We start from the raw sequence: 23,200 nt of genomic DNA, 5'->3' as shown, positions 1-23,200 counted from the left end.
CCAGGGAAGTGGTTGAGTCCCCATCCCTGGAAGTATTTAAAAGACGTGTAGATGAGGCGCTTAGGGACATGGTTTAGTGGGCATGGTGGTGTTGGGTTGACGGTTGGACTCGGTGATCTTAGAGGTCTCTTCCAACCTTAATGATTCTATGATTCTGTGATTCTTATTGATGTGTTACCAATTTACAATGCATCCAAAAAGAAAATTTCTCCCTCCGCAAACCAGAGCTCCTAAAAGACAGATAAGTCAGGAGAAAAGAAAAATCACAAGAAAGGGCACAGAATTAATATAGTAACTTGTTTAGGAGACACGTCACGTTGTTTATAAGTATTATCCTTTTGCTTTTCAAGAGAAAACATGCATTTTTTGCAGGTACAACTATAGAAAAAAAAAGAATTATCTAGTCTAACCTGAAAAGGGAAGCTTATAGTGATTTTGGAACTAAAAGGAATGAAAAATGTTAGCTTTGTTTGTTTGTTTGTGTTTTTGAAGGAAGGAAATTGTATTTTTAATCTCTCTTCTTGAATAATATTTTCAGGGGTGTCACAGCCATCAGGATAGCCATCTCAGAACACTACAAACAGCAAATACATGGTTGTGCAAACAGTTGTGCAAAGTTGTTTCTAACTACTGCTGCAGTTTCAGATTGCCCATAGTCACAGGAAATGTGAAAAACAAACAAACAAACCAACAAGTGAATATTATCAAAGGACTCCTGTTCATTTCGAAGTCCAAAACTCCAGGAACACCTTTCTGGCAGAGTTCATTTGTACACTGAAGTGTTATGATTTATCTGCAAATATAATGTCTTTCAATTTGTGCTTTAAATCATGCCTGTTCCAAATAATATATTTTTTTTTGTTTTATTCAGATACAAGTTCCCAAAAAGGTAGTTAAGTTCTTCCTAGTAAAAGTTATATGAAACATTATTAATACTCTCAGTTCTCTCTTCCTAAAATATAAACAACTCTGCTAGTATGGTAGAGTCTAGTATACTGTATAATAAAGAGCCATCTAAAATATAAATAAAATTGACTGACAAAAAAGGAAGGGAAAACAAACTATTCAAAAGATAACTATCCTTTTTGTTTTTTTCTTTTCAATGAAATGAAGTTATATGTACATGCAAATTGTGTTTTAAGACACAGAATTGCTATCTGAGAGTGGATCAAAAATTATAGTATCAAATACTAAATAGATTCTGAACATGATTTTTTAATTTTTTTTTAACTAGTCAGCAATCAAAAAATGATTGTCTATCACTTGGAAAACTTCTAATATAAATTCAGAATTTCAGGGATTTCTAAACCTGTTCCAATACCTTTATATTGGATTTCTTTGATGCTGGTCAGAAAGGAGTTATGGTAAGCTGAGAGAGCTTTTCTTCTACTCCTTTTGCAAATCCCCAGTTCGATCTCTCATGCAGAGGAAGGCTTTGAGCAGAGCTGTGGTGAGCAAGCCAGACACAGAAGGTGCTGTGACTTAAAAAGCGGCCCAATAGTTTGCTGGTGTAAAAAGCACTGGGTTCACTCTCCTGCCTGAGGCAGCCCAGCAGAGGAAGACACAGAGCTGGCTGATGGCCACCCTGCTCCCCCTGGGTGTTACTTCTCCCAAATCAGCCCTCAAGCTGATCTGCTGGAACAAAGAGATTTAGCTCTGCAGCTCTACGGAAAACCTGTGGTCTAACTCTGATGTCAGTATACATGTTTTAATAAATAATCTTGAAATATGCTATTCACACCATGGATCTGGAACTTTATTTGATGGTTTTCCAGTTTAAATGCAACAGTGTTTCAAAAATCTTTGTGGGGAGAGAACAAAAAAATGCCTTCCCTGGCTGCTTTTTTGTTCCTAGTTTTCAACAAAAACAGGATTTTTTGTTCAGTTAAGTGTTCTAACACTAGAAGTTTGTAATGCAAATGCTCCCAGTCTCCCAATGAAAGTAAGCTAAAAAGCGAGGGTTTCAAGTATCAGCAGTGTTGCATCTGATGTGAGAACCAATTTCTAGAGACCCCTGCAGTCAATTAACAATATCGAATGAGCTTGTATTTTTATCCATCTTAGTGAAGGGGTGGAGAGAAAACTTAGTCATTTTGTAGCGTTTGTAAAAAACTTTGGACACGCAGAAGGTTCATTATGTAGATTGTTAGCAAGCAGGGTTAAATTTTGCATTATGACACAAATTTGCTTTAAAAAAAAATTCAGTGACTAGAAAGGAGAAATTTCTTTCAGACACTGTTTTGTCTCTACATTTCTATGTTCTATCAGTTCAGTTACCACTGGTTTTAGCCATAAATTATCTTAACATAGAAGGAAATTTTTGCATGTGGTTTGATGGAAGGAGCCTAGTATTAAAGTTTGCTGTACACCTACATAATAAACAATGAGATTATGAAGATAAGTCAGATCAGAGGGATGTATAGTATGATGGTCTGCAGCAAGACTGTGTGATCCAATGGGCAGTCCTCAGATGAGATCAGACTCTATGTTGGTTCTGCTGCATTTTCAGCTCTGCTACCTGAACAGCCAAACACCATCCTGCACCTGCGGATGACCAGCTCTGAGCTGGGGTTAGCTGCCATGCTGCCAGCCCACAATGGATGGGACACAAACCAAACTGTACAGGTGCTTCCAAGCCACAAATTCCAGTTGTATCCTCACTGTAAAGGCCCTGGCACTCCCAAGGAGGTAAATTTATATTTACTTGAGTAACAGCTAAGGTAGTTGGAAACTGCGGTTGGCTTCAGATGATCTTTAATGAAGACCTTAGTTACCAGTGGAAAGATCCAATGAGCGGAATGGATTCTAAATCACATCTTACATTAAAAGCTTCATAATTAATGCATATTCAACTACAAGTTAAAATTTTATTTGCTTTTCAGTGCTGGAAACAGACTGAGAGAGTTTATTTCAAATAAGCAACATTAAGCTAGAGACATGCTCAAAAGAACAGTTGCTTTATATAATACCTACTCGGGCACTGATCTTAGCCAAACATCCTCCAGTACTATGAGTGATCCACAGCAGACAGTAGGCAGGATGCTTTGACTGACAAACTGTACGAAAAGAAGTTCCTAACAGAAAAAGAGGTGCCTCCACAAAACTGCAAAACCGAGAGTTCCAAATTGTTCCAAAGGTCAGTAAAAAAAAAAAAAAAAAAAAAATTTTCAGTCACAGGAGTACAATAGCTATGTTTGAAAAAAAAAAAGAAAAAGAAAGAAGAAAAGAAGTATGAGGGAACTGTATGCATCTGTACACAAATATGAGTCTGCCTATAAATGCAGTTTCTGAGCACACATGTGAAGGAGATTGTCTCAATGACCAAACACTTCTACAAGGGCTATCAGTATCATTCAAATTATGTATCACTCATCAAGAGTAATATCTTTAAGTGTGTTAGACCCTCTTTGAAACTAGAACCTTCATTATCAATTGAATGCTTTGATTCAGGTAAAAAAGTTTAGAACAAAAATTATTGTTTTGCTAACAAATCCTTTTTTACTAATCAAAACACATTTCTCTTGAGAAGCAGCTAGTGAATCTGGAAACACATCTGCAGGTTGGTCCTAGAAGACTTCCCCTACCTTTATGGCAGTGGAGGCAATCTGGATGTGGTGGAGTCTGCGCAGTGTGCTGTCCCTGTCAATGAAGTAGGAGGCTGCGAGCTGATGCAGGGTCTCCAGGGTCACCACAGAGCTGTTTGTGCTGGAATCACTTCCTTCTGACCTCTTGCTCAGCTTCCGTTTGTCCACAAAAATTGTGAGTGACTCCTCTCCTGAGCAGGGAAACAGAAACCACAGCATTCATCAGTGACATCTTCTGCAAGTCTCATTTTGCCAGAAATAAGGTGGCGAGCCAAAGTTTTCCCTAGCAGTTGTCTAATGTTTAGATATCCCTCCCTTGCAGCAGATGCAGATACTTCAGTGCCTAAGCACATGGATAACAGATACTATTCTAGGTATTTAGTCTTTTTTTTTTTTTTTTTTTTGGTGCCTTGTATGAATAACAACTATACAGTAGGACATTTGTGCCTAAAATGCAATGACACTGGAAATAAGTCTCCTATACTAACTCCTGTTTACCAACAATATAGAGATATTCTGTAGACATTCAATTTAAATAATGTATAAAATGTGTTTATTTCCAAGGTTGCTTAATGCCTTCATTTTTTAGTATTTAATGTTAGCATAAAAGAAAATGAAACCGGTGTAATACTTGAGACTCTTCTTTTTTTTTTTTTTTTTTTTTTTTTACTTCTTTTAAAACATGTATCATATCTGATTTCAGAAAAAAGATACCTTGTTACAACTTGTTATAAGCAATCTTATTATAAGCAATCCGGTGCTTTCTAAGTAATCCAGCAATGCTAAGGTGCCTGAAACCTGATATAACAGATGTCTTAAACCAAATTTATATAACTGAATAGTATAAAAAATTATAATAAGAATGTTAATCAGTTTCTTTAAAAAAAAGGGAAAGATAAATAACACTTTCCTAACTTTCAAAGTAGAGTTGTTTTTCTGAAAGCAAAGAGAAGCTCCAGCATCTGACGTTGTGGTTTTCTCACTTCCTTTCTTTTTAAAGAGACATGAAGAAATACTCTTGAATTTAGAAATTTTAATTCCTGTAGGATTATTGAAAACAAAACCAAACCAAAATCTCATTTGTTTGACTGAGCGAGTTCTTAAGAACCATTCCAGATCAGACCTACTGATACTGTTAAATTTGTAAGGAATTTTCCACATTTATTTTTTATTTCATGGATATATTTTTCCTGCATTTCAGGCTAAGCAAGAATTCATTCATTTAGTAATGTGTTTAGGCAAAACTCTTTACTTCAGAAAATTAATTAGAAAAATAATTTATTAACTTGGTATTTTCTTCTGTGCAACTTATGTCTGAAGTAACTACAAAAACAATTTTCTCACTTTCCGAGCCTATTTGATAATTTGCATTCTTCAACATTAATCTCAAGATCCAATGAATAATATCATTATACCTGTATTTTAGTGCTGAACAACTCTACTGAATGCCATTTCCTTGTTCCTGGAAGGGAAGCTCCCTGATACGGTCTGACTTGCCACTTGTGCTAGTTTCATTGCTCACCCATCTGCTACGGTGGCATTTTGCCCATTCAGAGGATGGGATGCCAGCTTTGGATGGGTTTATGTGCCAAAAAATATAGCTGTAGAGGGATAATACGTAGGATGAAAACAGGACATCATCCTTAAAGGGAGATAATCTTGGTGGTGAGCAATGCTAAATGAAGAATGCATGCCTCAGTGCAGGAGACCACATCTGTTGACAAATTTGACACACAGCTACTTCGGCTTGCAAAATTCATTTGTGTTTGGAGAAAGAGGAGTGTGTTCATATTAATCAATGTACCTTACAGTGTTTTCCAATCTCTCACAAATTCAGAGGACAGTCAGGCCCTTCAGACCTCACATAGGCAAAACTGCCATTATCCAGGAACCTCTTATCTAATTAGACCTGCCGGGCTTGTCCAGTACGATCATTTTGTCCTGGAAGGGACAGCTGCTGCCCAGGACAGCTGGCTTTTCCAGCTGGAGCCTACCTCAGTTTTCACCACTATATTTATACTTCTCCTCCTACAGTTTCGTAATGGGTCATTTTTTTGTCCATGCAGTCATCAAAGCAGGGATTAATTGCCTCAACTCCAAAGAATCAGGAACTAAAGCAGCCTCTGTAAGTAACAAGATTTCCCCATCTAGTTACCTAATCTTTCTGCTGTAATAAGTAGACATAGGTTTGCATTTTATTTAACTGCTGCCAAAACCTCCTGCAAAGCAGACTAGGGTTGCTTGGCAGGGCAGGCGTGAGCACGTTGCATTAGCTCAGACTTGTGCACTGCATTTTGCTACCCTGATGTGAGGTGGTGCCAGTCCTGTGGCTAGGTGGGCCATTATCCACACCATGCTGCATCCACGCCAACTGCCACAAGTGGAGAACTGGGAAAGCACAGCAAAGTCTAATGACTTGTACTTTGAGAGAAATTTGCCATCAAAACCTGGTCTAGGTTCCAGCATTGTTGGCATTCAACTACGATTTATGCAATAAAACCTGCCTTTTCAAAACCTGCCTTGTGACTCTAGCTAGTATGAAAGATGTTTCTGAAATGAAAAGCAGTGGAGTGGGCTGAGATTTGAGCCAGGGGCCATGGGCTTTGTGCAGCTGTTTGTGGAGCTATAAAGACACAGTCATATCAGAGCAGATGAGAACAGAACTCACAGGGGTAAATACTGTATCAGTTACCAGTTCAGGCTGCGCAAATAAGGTGCAAAATTTTACTAGGAGATCTCTCTCCATTTTTCCCCTTTTCCAGAGGTCTTAGCTAGTATATTTAGATTAAAGTGACTTTTGCAAGCTCAACCAGCTTTCCACTGAAAATATCTTATAATGAATTGTAAGGTAAAAGACAACAAGACCTTAATGTTGCAGGAAATCTCTGGAAAGTGGAGAAAAAAAAAATGAGGTTCTTTGTGTTTCATTAGCCAGTATACCACCCCACCTTGCTCTGGTGTAAATTCTTTTGATTGATCTGTATTATTTATTAGTAGAGATGGTGGGACTGCTTCTATTTCAACAGAATTCTTGTAAGTTTTATTATTAAAACAGAATTTGTTTATTTTTCTCCCATCAAAATTTTTGTTCTCCAGGGGGTGGAGAGCAGAACTGTAATAAAACTCCAATTTAAAAAAAATAGCTTGAAAAAAGACAGTGTTGTGTGTTGTGTTGTTTTGTTTTGATTAGAAAATGTCAGGAAAATAACCTTTGAACCCCCTCACAGTTATCCCATCATCCTATTATCTTAGTCCTACTTGATTGCATGCTTGCCGTGGCAGTTGCTGGTGGGTGCGTTTTGGCAGGCAGGATCTCCTAATATCCCCAGCCCTGCAGTCTCCATCCCTGCTCCCTGACAGATAAGTTTTGTTTTTCGTGCTCTGTAACTGGGTTGAAATGATTTTGAATGCTTACTTTGACTCAGATCACATCCGATTACATCTCCCAAGGTTGAGTGAAGGCACACAGCTAGAGTGATGTGGCCTTTGGTGTAAACGTGAAGGAAGCTCTTTCTCCTCGAATCTCTGCATTGTGCTTGTATAGCATCTCAAACAAGTGGGTCCTAGTTCATCACTGGTATACTCAGGCATTATGTTAATACCAGATGCAATCAGGTAGGTTTCAAAAATATTTACTGTTCAAAAAACATCCTACAGATTCTGAATTTTTTTCATCTGTCAGAGCTGATTTAGCACTTGCTAGAAAAAGTGGATTAAAAAACAGAAAACTCCCCCATATGTTGGAACTCAGGCATCCATGTCACTGCAGAGTTGTAACAGGGCTCCCTTTCACACCCAGAAGTCAGAGGTTTGTAAAGTAACATCACCAACTCATATTTAATTTGTGGAAGACAATTTGAGTTAATTTAGAGACAATTAAACCCATGCCAAAATAGACTCTTCTGTCACATTTGAAACATGGATGAATCTTGGTTTTTTACTGGTTACAGTCTGCCACCATGAAATAGGCTAGGAAGACATCCAAGCATTAGCTAAAAAACAAATGTGATTTAGAAAACTATTCAAGGTCATGAATTTTAAGAACTGGAAAGGATTAATGAGAGTGAACACTAAGAAAACATGGTTATTCAGCATTGGATCCACACAGCTGTGTTTTCCACAAGCTCTGAAAGCAGTATTCTCTCTACTTCACCAAATTCAAGAGTCAGTTAACTTCACTTTCTCAGGTTTAAAAGAATTAGCATAAAAACATTTGGTAATGTTCACAAAACAACACCACATAATCCAATGATTGGTTCAAGAAATTAGCAGAGTCACTACACTGATGCTTTATTACCATGTAGCTGCTGTCACTGACAGATATTCATCGGGGGAGATGAAGACTGACATTCACACTACATACTGACCTTGGCACGATATATACTAATGTCCCCATGAGCCCTGGAATTTGCAAGCTTTTAACTTAGCCTATGTATTTAATTCTTTCTAGATTTATATGAACATATTTTCCAGGATTTGTATTTATAAGTTAAACTCTTGAGTTGAGAAAAATATTCTACGTGTTGGTTTTCAAAAAATAAAAGTATGAAATAAAATAGGTGCATAGGAATTTACCTAGACTCATAATCCATTTGTGGCCATTTAGATATAAGACTCCTAAACACCAGTTTATAAATGTCATTCAGAAATTAGAAATTAATTTTGTGTGCATCTTAAGAATATCTTTAGGAATTATTTAAATAAAAAATGCAAATCACCATCATTGACATGTTAGAATTGGAGTAATGCTGTAACAACTGTAACTAAATATAACCATCTATTGAAGGAGTCAATATATTGTTATACATAATAATACATATTCATATGATTTAAATACTTAGTGCTATTTTCTGCCTCAATTATTGATTGTTTTCCTGTACCCACATCTTTGTAATGATAAAAAGATCATATGCCTTGATGTTTCATATTTTCATCTGTAGAATGGGTAGGAAAAAGCAGTGATCCAAACAGTTCCCATCACTTCATGTCAAAAAGTGAGGAAACAGTAATAAAAGGATAACACTCGAAGGCAGATATATCTAAGCATCATCCACAGTTACCTATTTAGAGCTCTGTCTTCATACAAATATATGGATCTTACAAAGGCATAAAGGTCTTCGGCCTATGAACTCCTCAAAAGTTTCTGATTAAATAGAATACCTAGGCTACAATAGCTGTAACGCATTATAGTGAAAAGTGAAAAAAAGAAAAAAAAATTATGCCTTTGTTATAAAAAATAGTTTAGTGCTAGTGGAAAATCTATTCATGTATGGATCACAGATTGTACCATTAGGGTTTTATCAGGTCATTTTCCCAAACTTAAGCAGATGTTGATGGAAATGCACAGGTTCAAAAAGTATATAAATTAATGCTAGGCCAGATGTAGTATCATTTCTGTGGTTCACGTGAATAACAGTGCATGTTAGTTCTATACATACCATCTGTTTTAGGATTTGAAATTTGTCTTCATTGAGTAGATGGAGAGAGAAAAGAAAGAGAATATATTTTTGTGATTTTTTCTTCCTCTTAGCATCCATAATATTACATGCTGGAAAATTTACATAAGGGGGGGGGGGGCATTTGCAAGTCTGATGCTAAATTTTCAAGTTTCTTTCTCACATCAGTCATTTAGGACTGGACTCTCCCTCCCTTATTTGCCAATACTTTGTATCTTACCTTGAAAGAAGTGTTGTAGAAAACAAAGGTCATATCAGCAGTTAGTGTAAATGAACATTAATCCTTCAAAATTCATTGAGAATCACTGGTTTACACCACCTGACAATTTCTCCCATCTCTGTATGCAGAGTAATATACTACTCAAGAAGACTATTAATCAGGGGCAGAAAATCTGACCCTCTTTATTCAGTGCATAGAATAGTAAAGGTGTAACTATCAAACACACTTGCAGAACTGTAATGACTGGAGAGGAGAATGACAAGAGGTTGGGGTTAAGCTGATCTGTTGATGCCCGTTAAGATTGTCTGTTTTAAATACAAAATACCTTTTTTTCTTTTGATTCTCAAAGCCTTCAACATTATCAAGGGATATTTTCTGACCCAGAGAGGTGAATGTATTGATGGTCTAGTAATGAACACTTTGAGCAATTATGACAGACAATAACAGCAAAAATAAATCAATCTCAAACATTTGAGATTACCGTTTAGCCAATTGCCTAAAAAGGTTCTAAGTTTCACAAGAAGCCTTGGCACCCTCCTGCAAATTTGTTTATTCAGAACAGCTACCATGTTTTCAGATGCAAGGAGGACTCATTTGCAAAGTTCATTATCTTCACCTTGCAAAGCACCTGAATCAGACTCACGTCACCCAAATGTCTGAACACGGGTCTATCTTTTCAATGTAGTATGTTAGTTACCTGTAATTTCCTCATCACCAAGACTATTGGTTTGCTGAGTAGTCTTTACATCTGTATGTAAGAAGACCATTAAAATGAATGCCTTTTAAAATGAGACCCACTGATATTTTCATCCTCCTACACTTATTACACAGTAGTGCACTAGGCTTCACAATAACTTCCAGTTCTGAAGCTCACTGCAGCACACTATTTTTTGTAAAACATTAAAGTGTACAGCAGCTAATGCTCTTGTATATTCAGCAAGCTGAATCTTCATTACATCATTCTGTATGCAAGCAAAATAAAAAAGTATAAATGTAGAACAAAAAGAGAAAAAGGAACATTGAGTATTGTCTCTCATTCAAAGGAGAATCTTCACTTTTTGGAACTGCTAGTGGAAAGCTGATAAAGAATTTAAAAATACATTTCATAGAGTCAGAAAGTAATTAAGGCTGGAAGGGACTTCTGGTGGTCATCCAGTCCAATCCCCTACTCAAAGTAACTCTAATTAAATGAGATGCTCAGGGACTTGTCCAGTAGAGTCTTCTCTCATCTTCAGGGATGGAGTTCCCTTGTATGACTCCTCTCTTGCCTTTTCCCTAAACCTGTTCTGGTCAGTATTGACTGCGCTGTATATATTTGTAATTGTGCTAATGCATACAGGATATGTGTTGTTCTAGAGGAGTGGAGGAAACCTCCTCACTTCCTAGTGATGGCCCAGCCCAACACAGCATCCCCATTTGTGCACAAAATTTAACAAAAATTAACAGCCACGGCTCTCCTTTTTCTGCAGATTTAACACCTCAGACAGTCAATGCAGAAGGAGAAGTTACTCCTGTGCACAGGCATGTGAGCTCGCCTGTGAACCCACTGCTCAATCCAGTATTTGCTGTGCATAGGATCCTTCTATCACGCAGCTTGAAGCTGCTCATTATGGACATTTGGCTTATGTCACAAGAAGATAAAATTTCCATAAGAAATAGAAGCAGTGAGAAATGTTATTTTCTACGTTATGTTGCGGCAGCAAGAAAAATAGAACTTCCCTAAGTTCTCATTTCAGACTGCCCTTGAGGTGTATATTTCTGTGTTTGTGAACAAAGACTTGGGAACGTATCACAACCAACCATGTGCAAGAGTTCCCTTTATGGTCAAAAAGGGATATTCATGAAAGCCAAATGGTCACAGAGGCACACAAATCTTACCACAGGACCGCTCGTTTGCCAGACTTTCCTTTATGTCCATGAATACAGATGATTGGGTATTAATTAAATAAAAGTACTATGCACACTCAGTTTGGTCTTCTGCTTTTAAGGAGCTACATAAGTGACAAACTTTTCAGAACAAAACAATTTGTAATTAAAGGGAAAGTATGAATACATTACTGAAAGAAACAATCTAATTACATGTTAATAAAGTGTGGACAAACATCTCTGGGAATCCCCATTCAATCTAGTCCAAAAATGAGAACTAACACATAAAGGAAAGTATAGGGTAATTAGACACCTCATGAAAGCATTCTTAGAAATTACTAATTCCCTGTAATTATTTTAATTGAACTAATTTTTTGAAGTACTCAGCACCCATCCAATGACAATGGAAGGCAGCAGGTGTGCTTGAAATCATGCCTAAAAATTGAGGCTAGGCACCTCAATCAAAACCCATCAAAGTTAATACAAAAATTCCCTTTGACTTCATTAAGCATTGACAGAGCCCAGAAGTCAACACTGTCTCCCTGTGAGTGGAAAATTTTTGCAAGTATGTGGCAGCTACTACATTTTAGGGCCCTTGTGAGGTGGTCTGAAGAGGGATAAGAAAAGGGTACCCTATGCCAGTTTCCCTGCAGCAAATCCCAAGGCTTTGAGGAGAATATTGAATGTTTAAGCTACAATTTTCAATTGTCTTCAAAAGAGAACTAAGTTAAGTTTTAGTTTTTACTTAGGGTCATACTTCCTAAAATGTGTCAAGTTTGTAGCTCTTTTGTGATCAGTTTAATACTGATGCTTTGTACTTGTAAAGAGCAGCTATGCTTGTGTTAGACGGTTTTCCCCGAGTTGTTAGGTCCAATTTCAACTTGAAAATTAATTTCATCATATGGCTGTTAGTACTGAAAGTTATGTTATTTAATAATTAGTAAATAGTTAATAAACCTAAAAAATAATTTTTACCATTGGATAACCCTTGCACTTGCTGGACCCATGTTGCAGCCAAAAATTTAATTATTATGCTTTATATTTTAAGAAACATTTTCTTTCTCTTCTACAGTTAAGTTTACTGTTCAGATGTGTTATGAGCTGTATACACAAGAAAATATTTGGTCATTCATAAAAAGTGTATTTTTTTTCATGGAATAAATATCCTGAATAATTAAAAGAAATCCTGTGAATTTTATTCCAAATTGCTGGTCAACATATGTAATTTGTTCTTAAAATTCTAATGGTGATGGATTTGCTGAAGAAGCACTAGTTCCCAAAATAATGATAGGAATTAGTTCTTTATTATTTTAAATAACTACAGTGAGACAGAAATTCACCTTATTTCTAGAATGGTCTTTTCCAAAATGGAGCTACTGTGAGGCATTTCAGTTGTTATAGATATCAGATATCAGCCAGAAGAGAATAGGAAGACTGTCATTTCATTAATGTATGGTTAGAATTCAGTTACAAAATGTATTAAAGAGAACTATTCCTCAGGTGAATAAAGGATTTTGACAAAACTGTCCTGCTGGAAGGATACTCAATCACCAGAATTATCTTTAATATAATCACTCACCAAGGGATAAAACTGCATTTCTAAAATGTCAGTTCATTTTGTAATGCCTAGATGGATAATCACAGGCACTAATTATCCTTCATTCGGAACAATTTATGCTCTCTCTTGAACATTAGGCCTCTTCATTGGATTTCTTCAATCCATTTGGTGACTAGATCCCAATTACACATCAGGCTACCCTTTCCAGATGAGTCTGTGGAGATTTAGAGATGCAGATTCCATTAAGTTAATAGGAATCACATGGCAAAGGCTCATCATCCCATTTTGAAACTTTTAGTCTCATTGGTTAAGTGGACACTAGTCCTAAAAAGGGTAGAGTGACAATATAGGGACTTCCCAGCAGTCAAAGTAGTTTAGAAGTCCCCTAGCTGAAAAGATTTGTTAGAAATAATTGTTACTGGTTTTCTTGCTTCATCTCTGCAGTACTGTAATGGACCCAGACACTTGTGTAATCTGTTATTATGTAAAATGTTATAAAGGCTTCTTACAGAAAAAAATTTTACTCTCCTTAACGACCTCTTAGTGCAGAGAAACATCCCCAAAAGACCAGAAGCACTCACACCAGGAACTAGGGAAAAGTACTTCAGTCTTAGCAAAGGGATTTCTGATCTTTTTGTCCCTGAAAATGTTTACACAGAATCAATAAAGCAAAGTTTAACACCAGAAGAAGAAGGAGCCATGAGGCTTGTAGACAAAACCTGCTCCCATGTTTTAAAGTCCAGCCCAGGGAGAGTTGCTCAGCCCAGCTGATCTGAGAAGGGAGCACCACAGATTTACAGAGAAATCAGTTGTGACCAACACTTTTAGTTCAGTCATGCCAAACTCATGCACAATGTTTCCAAGCATTAACCCTACCTCCCAAGGTAGCTGATAGTAGGAAATGTGTCCCATATTTCTTGATAAGGTTTTCTGTGATCTGTTGAAGGGTCGGGCGGCGTCCGAGTAGCCTTATGTTACGGAAGAATTCAGGGGCAAGTGGCAGTGGGGAGCCAAGGAAATTTCTTCTTTCAACAGCAAGATTGCTTACTTTCCAGCGGCCAAACTCTCTGCAAAACAAAGCCATTCTCATTCAGAAATATGTCATTCAGACAAATGTTCTTTGTTTGCAAACTGCTCTGTTGACTGGCTGGGGTGACCAGCTGGGTATTACAACAGGCCTTGACAGTGATACTCTGTCATGTGTTATAGGCATAGGATAAGAAATGAGTGTTATTTATTAGAAGTGGAGACAGTACTCCATAACAAAATCATTGTTCAGGAAAAAAAAAAAAAACAAACAACAAACAAACCAGTTAAGTTGCTGCTGTTCCTATTGTTTATGTTTAGCCCTTGATGTGAATACAGCCCTAGAACAACCAGATTTGCTAGAAACTGAAACTAAATGAACAATTCCCAAAATTTGGACCAAATGCAATAAGTGTTTTCATTATCACAAGGCAAATTTTAAAAACGTTTCAAGAAACAGGCCATGTTCTTTGCTTTTTGATGATAAGTCACTTAAGTACATAGCTGGCTAATTTGAACAATTTAGAGAAACACTATCACACCACATTCAACCTTACTATGGTATTTCCAATTTTCTGTACTTTTGCCTGCATTTTGAGGAAATATGCAGGTAGTAGGTCCAATTCCTAAAAACAGATGACCTTTCAATTGTAGGAGGGATATAAATTAATTCAAAGACTTGTCCCCTTCCCCTCTCCAAAATAAATCAGTGATAGCAGGGAAAACAAACAAGTCAATTACATAGCAATAAACACATCTTTTATTCATTTACTTACCAATTAATATACCAGATAGAGTTATTAGTGGAAGGAATCATTGTTCTCAAAATCTAGCCCAAATACACAGCATTTGCAGTAACTTTGCTTTTGCAAAGTACACCAATAGCTGTTTTGATTACAGAGTTAAGTACTGTGAGAATTAAGTCCAAGGCAATCTGTGGACTGTGGTTTAGCTACCACTTTGTTGAGTCATTCGTATAGCTATGTCAATTAAGATTTCCTTTAGATAAGATTGTAGAAAAGTAAATAGATTAGAGAGCTTGAAAGATCCTACTGAAGGTCCCAGCTAAATATAGTACAACATTAATTTACAAAATTAACACAGAAGGCAAAAATCAAGGATGCAGCAAGCAAATAACATTTGAGGGATGTTTAAAACAAAGCAGTTACCTGCGGCTGAATGACTAGGATGAGCTATGTAATACATAATCAACACTAATATTTTTTAGTACTTTTAAGTCCATAACTATTAGTAGAACCCAGATAAATACATTCGTGTATAGCCCTTCTACTTTCCAGCATCCTCCTGTTTCTCTTGCAGATCCAAACTGTTATCCCCAGTCTAGCTTAGATTTACACACATAATAGGTGACAATTTGCTGCAGCTCCTATGAACTGCCTTTCCTCTCAGACATATTCTTGCAGATGTCATTTTTTATCAAAACAAATCAGAAGAATTATAATAGAAAGAAAGAATATGTAACTTCCCTGAAATTTAATGCAATTTACCAGTCAAGAACATGAGACTAAACAGATCCCCACAGTTTCTTAAAGACTGCACATCACCAGTGTGCCTAAATTAGTACTTGGAAATCGCTGTTTGATAGGTGTGGGGTTTTTTCAACTTAGTTTCAGTTTTTGAAGTTTTCTCTCACAAATTTACTTTCCTTTTAAGAAGCTATAAAACCAATAATCTTTTTTTTTCAGCCTTTATGGAACTACTGCATATTTCTAGAAAGAGATGAAAAAAATTACACACAAACATTTTTTGTCTAAAATGAAAAAATATTCATTGACCATATTGACCACATTAATGCAGGCACTAAAAATAGTGAATTACCCTGCACTGTAAATGTACTTTTCAAGTGAAAGAAAAAAGAAATAAGAAAAACAGGTTTTAATTTAAATTCTCTGCTTTCTGGGCATATTTGAGTGTTTTTTTTTCATTTGAATACATCAGAAAATATATGTCAATTGTAGTTCCTGAGCAGACCATCAAGACAGAATTGCTTTGACATCGAGAAAAGAATACAAGTTTTATAATGTAAAATATTCTTTTCATACCTTGATTAAATCTTTTCTTCTAAACTTGCTATCTGACTAATTGTCCATATCAAAGCTGAGGTTTAAACACAAGAATAACAGAAAAGTTGCAATTCGTATAAAAGCTAGTTTGCTGCTACCTTTCATTCAATTTTTATTGTCAAGGTTTTTAAGGACAGAAAAGACCACCATAATCCCCTCATCTGCCCCCTTTTTAATGCAGTCAAAGGAATATCACCAAATGGCTCTTGCTGCCTATGTCAGCAAGTTTGCAACTGAAGAAGAAACAGTCTCCCAGAAAAATATCTCATCCTGACTTAAAAGATGATGCTGAAGATTTCTCAGAATTTCTCAACAATCTGTTGTATCATTTAACTACAAGGAGTGCATTTTGAACAGTTTGAACATTGCCAACTTCAGTTTCCAATTTTTTTTTTCAGTTTCCAATTTTAATGTGTGTCAGGCAGATTAAAAGTTTTCTAAATATTAAGTACTTTCTATGTAACTAATTACAGCTCTTTTCTGAATCTACTCTTAACCTTGGGCAAAGTTGATTGCCTTCTTTTATGTTTCTTTGTGAACTGTGGTTTTAGAAGATATGTTGGACTTGATGATCTTAGAGGTCTTTTCCAACCTTAATGATTCTATGATTCTATGATTCTATGATTCTATGTCTTACAGCTCTTCTCCAAAAGTGGCAAATGGTTTCTTGAAAGAGTAAAACTAGAAACGATGGCCTCATCTACATCAAATTCAGTAAGTATTTCCAAGTTGAGATCCTCCTGTTCTACTAAAAGTCCTTCATTTACTGAATCCAGGGACTGAGTTATTCTAGCACTATGAGAAATTTGTTTGGCTTAATTAATCAAATGAGTTCCTTCCACAGTTTTTGCTATTGAAAGATTGTTTTGCTGTATCTTATGCTATTTCAGAGAGAGGAAGTAGGCTAATGCTTCTGTAAAAGTTTTGACATGCTTTTTTGATTCAGAGCATATCAATGGAAACAATTATTAGTGCAGCAAGTAATCATCCTTTGAAATTCACTGCTGAGGAAACTGAGGGAGTAGAATATGGAAGTTGAATTTTTTTAAAAAAATTGACAGTTTTATAACTCTGCCACAGACTGAGCTGAAGCTTTTAAAGAACTTACAAACCAGCTATCATATTTTCCTGAAGTCTTTCTTAAATGAAGTGTTTTGGAATATGGAGAGATGAAGACCTAAACCCTCTGGGAGAGACAAGAGGAAGCTTCATCTCTGAAGATAAAAGAGGGACACAGGACACTAAAAGTGAGCTGCCTGACTGCAGGAGCAGTGATACCTAGATGTGGACAAGCAAAAAGTGAATAGCAGCTTCTCCAACAGGAAACCTGAGGAAAGATTTCAGACTTCGGAAGTAACTGGGTTTATGAGGGCAAAGTGTGGGAGCAGGGAAACCTGGGCTGGAGTTCAGGGTGGGGTGTTTGTGCTACATTATTTCTAGCATGTTGAGTGAGGAGGCTTTCACAAACACTATCTGGGTACATGAGAGTCACTGGTAACTGCTATCCTGAAATTAGAGCTAATTTCTCTTTCAGAAATTTCACTAGAAGTAAAATCATATCCTTACGTTCCTTTTATATGACTTATATAACTATGTATATTTATATACCTATACATATATGTTCCCCTTCTTCTCTTGATTTCACCTTGCAAGTAGCAGTATATGCTCTCCTACTTCCTGCTCCCCTCTCTTATCACACAGTAAAGCTCAACATTTATTTACCTGTTTGTCTTGCAGTCATTCTCTCTAACACAAACTCTCCAGCCCTCAGATGATTTTTATACTAAATGTATATTATTCTCCTTTGGAAATCATGTTCCTGTCCACTGCCAAAGGCAGACTAGCAGACCTGACAGAGTTAATGATCTTCTTAGTAGAGAAAATACTGCCTTCCAAAGTCACTGGAGTACCATTCATCAGAAGAACACCTCCCACAGAATAGCATAACATCAGTGCTGGCTGCTGGTCAAGAAGACCAATTATGCACTGAATACAAACACTAGAGGTATTAGAAGCTTATTCTTGCCTCCTCTTCCTCTTCTTCTACTGTGTCAGAGCCAACAGTAGCAGGTGTTATGGTGCTATCAAGAAGCTAAGATTTAATAGCAGGTAGTACCCCCTGTGCTGCCCATCTATTTCCAGCCCAAACAATATGTTAACCATTGGATAGAGTTCTTTAATGCTCAGGGCAGAGCCTGTTTTTGAGAATGATGGCTTTGAGTTCCTGGGCTTGTACAAGAGAGAGGAAATAAGTCTATGGCTCCTAGGATGAAGCCTATAATGGAACCGCACTACTATCATAAGTAGTGCCAGAGGCCATGGGCAGCATTCTCTCCATCTTTCTACATATGATAACCATGGATTTGCATGTCCTACCAAAAATCTGTTTCCTGGTTGGTTTGTTAACACATACGAAAGAGCCCTGAAGCCCAGTAGTGCCAATTCTGACCAACTATACTGCATGCATGCTACAGCCTCTGTCTGCTGAACGGGGTCTCCTGCCATTTGTTCTACTTAGAGAAAGTGATGTTGAAGAATGATCAGTCAGGGAGTCAGTGTGGAGTAAAACCAAGCACAATTTAAACCACAGTTTTTATTTCAACACTGTTTCTTTTATTATTTCCTATTTTTTGTTTGTGTTGCTATGCTATGACATTCAGAGTGATGTTTAATCTAAGAATAATGTTCTGACATGAAACACCCCTTAGTAGAGTATTGTACAAGTTGTGGGCATGTTTTCATCTTGAAAGAAGCTTAAATTGCAAATGGATCTGAAAGTAATTCTAGGGAAGCAGGCCAACAAGGGCTGTCAACGTCTCTTTTGAATTTCAAGTCATAGCTTTTTTTTTCAAAAGTGTATATAAATTATACATTTTCTTCTACCACTGCATTCCTTTCAATACATTTTAAATCATATGGTATGGAGAGATATAGGGAAAGCTCTATATAAAACATCTAGTGAAGGAAATTAAAAAAAAATGCCATTGTACTCTAAAATTGTAGTGTGTAGAAGATTTGAATTGGGAATATAATCTCTGCTGTTGCAGATGATTACATCAGAGCCTACAAAGAGATTTACAGTGAATCTGATGGATGCTTCTTAACCACAACAGTCTCTCCTAAGACCAGCCATACACAAAATGGAGCCCAGGCAAAATTAACAATGTTAGGCCTCATTGTGAGTAACTTATGTGTTTTATAAAACAGTATTAGTACTGGTAAGCATAAATGTTGATGAATAGTAGTGTGGTATAGTATATTAAGATAAAAAGAAATCCTAATGATAGTGCTTATTCATTATAAGATGAAAAACAGTATAAATATAAGCAATAATACAGAGTGTTTTCCAAGCACTCTTGGAAAACAAACTTCACATAATTTTTAATACTAAAGCACTCTTCTGCGTTCCTTTCTCTTAAGGTCTTCTAAATGAGACAGCTCCACTCTTGGATGGTGAGAAGGTGACTGCTTCAAATGGGCTGGAATGACAGTGGGATTCTGAAGTCAGTGTTTCCCATGCAGATGCAAGTTAATCTGTTTGTAGAACAGCTCAATGGGAGAATATATGGTGTTTTTCTCTGCCTACCTTCTTTAAAAGCCTGAGGATTTCTTAATGCCTGAGGCCATAGCTTGAATAAGGTCAAGATGATATAAAATGAAACTAGCACCACATTAAGCTTCAGAAGAAAAAGGTCAACGAAACGTTATAATGCTCATGATTTACATCATGCACTGATTTGTGACTGGGCCTCATGTAAGCTTCCAGCCGCACAGACACAAACCAAAGACAAACTCAACTGCCTGGCTCTGATAGAGGTCATAACACTATCAACCACATTTCCTCTGTCCCGTTCAATGCAAAAGCTATGTATAACTATAGCTATTGGTGGAAATTGTACACAGGCTAATTCCTCTATAGGAGACAGGCTCAGAGTGGATTGTACGTACACCACTTGGCCCCAACTATGCCATGTTCCTACAGATTTTATAAAAGAGGATCCCATAGCAGTGATACCCCATTACCTTGCAGCTACCTACCAGCAGTTCTACAACAGTAACACGTAAGTATGGAAAATATTTGCTAGTAGAAAAAAATTAATAAATTGGCTTTTAAAGAGAAGATTCACCCAGATGTGGACAAAACCAGAATCAGATAATATCCAAGGCTGTGTTATTCACAGATTGTCAGGTGAAAAAATTCTCCTTACCAGAAGAGGTCATAGAACTTTCAATGTTTATTAAAATCAGTTAAGTGATGGAGAATCTGCCACTACCTTTACTAAAAGTTTGTACTTGATTTTTACTATTCAGGGTGAAGAAGAAGGGAATTAGTCATACATTGACTGAGCAGCCTTCTGAAAATATCAACATTGGTATAGAAACATGATAATAGGGACAAACTGCAATATGGGCAAAGTAAACATAACAGCTTCCCTTGACGGGAAGAAGCAGCAGGGCCTGATAATATAGAATACAATTTATCTGTGTCTCTTAAAATTATCAGTTATCCAGACATGGTGATTAAAAAGAAAGAAATTCAAGATATCATAATAAGCTCCTTTTAAACATATTTCCCATTGCTGAAATGGAAAGTATTTCTTCATTAACCATATCCTCATAATTGTCTGGCATTTTCCCAAAGTCAAAACAGAAATGTTTGCTGAACACGTATATTTTTTCTGTATTATTGCTTATATTTATACTGTTTTTCATCTTATAATGAATAAGCACTATCATTAGGATTTCTTTTTTATCTTAATATACTACTCCTTTGAAACATCCTAGTAATATTTTTGCCTTTCTATGCTTTTTTCATCTTACCAGTTTCCTAGCACTTGAAATTCTACTTCCAGAACTAGAATTCATTAGTATCAGCTTCTCTATCTTCTTGCATTATGCAGATGAAATATGCAGAAATCTATGAACAAATTTTAATAAAAAATATATACATTACATATGGAGAATGTACTTGAATGTATTTCTTTTTATGACTATTTATAGTCAGATTATTTTCCCAGCTACTTTGATACAAATGATTTGAAACCTCTCACCTGTCATGAACATCTTGAAAGGTTTACTACAGAAGAAGAAGAAAGGTAACTTTCCTTTTGTCCATGTCTGATAGACATTTAGCCTCTGTAACGTATATACCAAAAAATTCCTTCTCTAATGAAATCTGAGGGAATTATTTCTGTATCTTGTCTTGTGGCTTTGTCTTTGCCTTTTACCTATACTTCGTGATATACTTCAAAACACACTTGTGAACATTCATTCAGAGTCTCCCTGTGCACCTATTTAGTTGTACCTATATTCACGCAAAGGTATTTGCACAAAACTAATAGCTAGCTCTTTGTGACTTAATCCTATTTACCTTCTGCCTCAGAAGAAACTCAATCACCCAAGCAGTATATAGTAACAGCATGAAGAAATGCACTTCCTAGGAATATGTTGCAAATAATACAAAAGATAAACAGAAAGAACAGGAGGAATACAAACACTTCTGAACCGAAATATATTTGTATGAACTGTCCATCTAATAGTGAGGAACCAGTGAATTAGCTTGTAAACTTGCACCAGTTTGCACAGGCTTTTAAGACAAGGATTAAATTCCAAGCAAATAATTCATTAGCTCTATGTATGATAATAATTAGTCACGGAGAGCAGAGAGGAAAGGCAGAATTCCTAGTAAAACCTACCCTTGTCTCTACTACATCGGAAATGGAGAATACCTGGGATACTTGGCAGGTGTTTCTTACAGTCTGAGTAAGCAGAACATAGATTTTGCAACTTGTTTATATTTCTGGGGTCTGATTTTTAGATGTGCTCTGGCCAGTAGGTATTCTTTCCTGTGTTAATGACAATAACAATATGGATTTACAGCCTGCTAGATAAGATGGTAGCATTTTTGGAGTCACAAATAGTTGTCTATCCAATTAATTACAAAATGTCCAGCTCACTATTCATTATCACTGGTTTATATATTCTTCCCTGCAAGAAGTACTGATTTCATGGTTTGTCACATGTCCAAGAGTGTTAAGACTGTCCATTCTCCCCTTGACAGTATCAAGAGAGTTTCTAACACCTTGTACCCACATTACTCATGGAATCATAGAATCATAGAACCATTAAGGTTGGAAAAGACCTCTAAGATCATCAAGTCCAACTGTCAACCCAACACCACCATGCCCACTAAACCACATCCCTAAGTGCCTCATCTACACATCTTTTAAATACTTCCAGGGATGGGGACTCAACCACTTCCCTGGGCAGCCTGTTCCAATGTTTAACTACTCTTTCAGGAAAGAAATTTTTCCTCACGTCCAATCTAAACCTCCCCTGGTGCAACTTGAGGCCATTTCCTCTCGTCCTTTCGCTAGTTACTTGGGAGAAGAGACCGACACCCACCTCGCTACAACCTCCTTTCAGGTAGTTGTAGAGAGCAATGAGGTCTCCCCTCAGCCTCCTTTTCTCCAGGCTAAACAACCCTAGTTCCCTCAATCGCTCCTCATAAGACTTGTTCTCCAGACCCTTCACCAGCCTCGTTGCCCTTCTCTGGACACGCTCTAACACCTCAATGTCCTTCTTGAAGTGAGGGGCCCAAAACTGAACACAGTATTCGAGACTAATAGTCTGACTATACTCAGACTAATCCAGCCTTATACAGTCTTGGCAAGCTCAAAACATCCTTTTTTTCCATGTTCACATCTGCCCATAGGAATCATTTATTATCTAGGCAACAGGTTTTATAAAATGGTGCATTTGCTTAGACTTGCAGAAGACTAATGAAATCCAAAAACTTTCTCTGACTTGAAGATTCTTACTTTTCTTTCAATGTATTTTCAACTGTTATGAAAGCCGATGTTGTCTAAAATTCAATGTAATTATCCTGGTTTCGGCAGGGATAGAGTTAATTTCCTTCCTAGTAGCTGGTACAGTGCTGTGTTTTGGACTTAGGATGAGAACAAAGTTGATAACGCACCCATGTTTTAGTTGTTGCTAGGTAGTGCTTACACTAGTCAAGGACTTTTTTAGTTTCCCATGCTCTACCGACTGAGAAGGCTGCAGGTGCACAAGAAGCTGGGAGGGGGCACAGCCAAACTGGCCAAAGAAACATTCCATACCATGTGACGTCATGCTCAGTACATAAACTGGGGGAAGCTGGCCAGGGGGGCCGCTGCTCAGGGACTGGCTGAGCATCAGTCGGTGGGTGGTGAGCAATTGTACTGTGCATCACTTGCTTTGTGTAGTATTATTATTATCATAGTATTATTAGTATCATTTTATTTCAATTATTAAACTGTTTTTATCTCAACCCACGAGTTTTTCTCATTTGTGCTTTTCCAATTCTCTCCCCATCCCACCGGGTGAGGGGGAGTGAGCGAGTGGCTGCATGGTGCTTAGTTGCC

The 23,200-nt window shown here is 36.9% G+C and overlaps 1 protein-coding gene across 1 annotated transcript in view; it reads right to left on the bottom strand.

Annotated features, from left to right (window-relative positions):
• Positions 1-23,200, bottom strand: part of BRINP3 (bone morphogenetic protein/retinoic acid inducible neural-specific 3) — a 244,624-nt gene that overhangs the window by 98,796 nt on the left and 122,628 nt on the right. Inside the window, exons 2-3 of the mRNA XM_009330268.1 lie at positions 13,561-13,751; positions 3,585-3,775 (exon numbers count right to left, since the gene is read on the bottom strand). Coding sequence (XP_009328543.1) covers positions 3,585-3,775; positions 13,561-13,751 — 382 coding nt within the window. The remainder of the gene's footprint in view (positions 1-3,584; positions 3,776-13,560; positions 13,752-23,200) is intronic.

The sequence above is a fragment of the Pygoscelis adeliae genome, unplaced genomic scaffold (assembly GCF_000699105.1).
Source record: "Pygoscelis adeliae isolate BGI_AS28 unplaced genomic scaffold, ASM69910v1 Scaffold247, whole genome shotgun sequence".
NCBI classification, from domain to species: domain Eukaryota; kingdom Metazoa; phylum Chordata; class Aves; order Sphenisciformes; family Spheniscidae; genus Pygoscelis; species Pygoscelis adeliae.
This window is presented reverse-complemented; position numbering and strand designations above follow the sequence as displayed.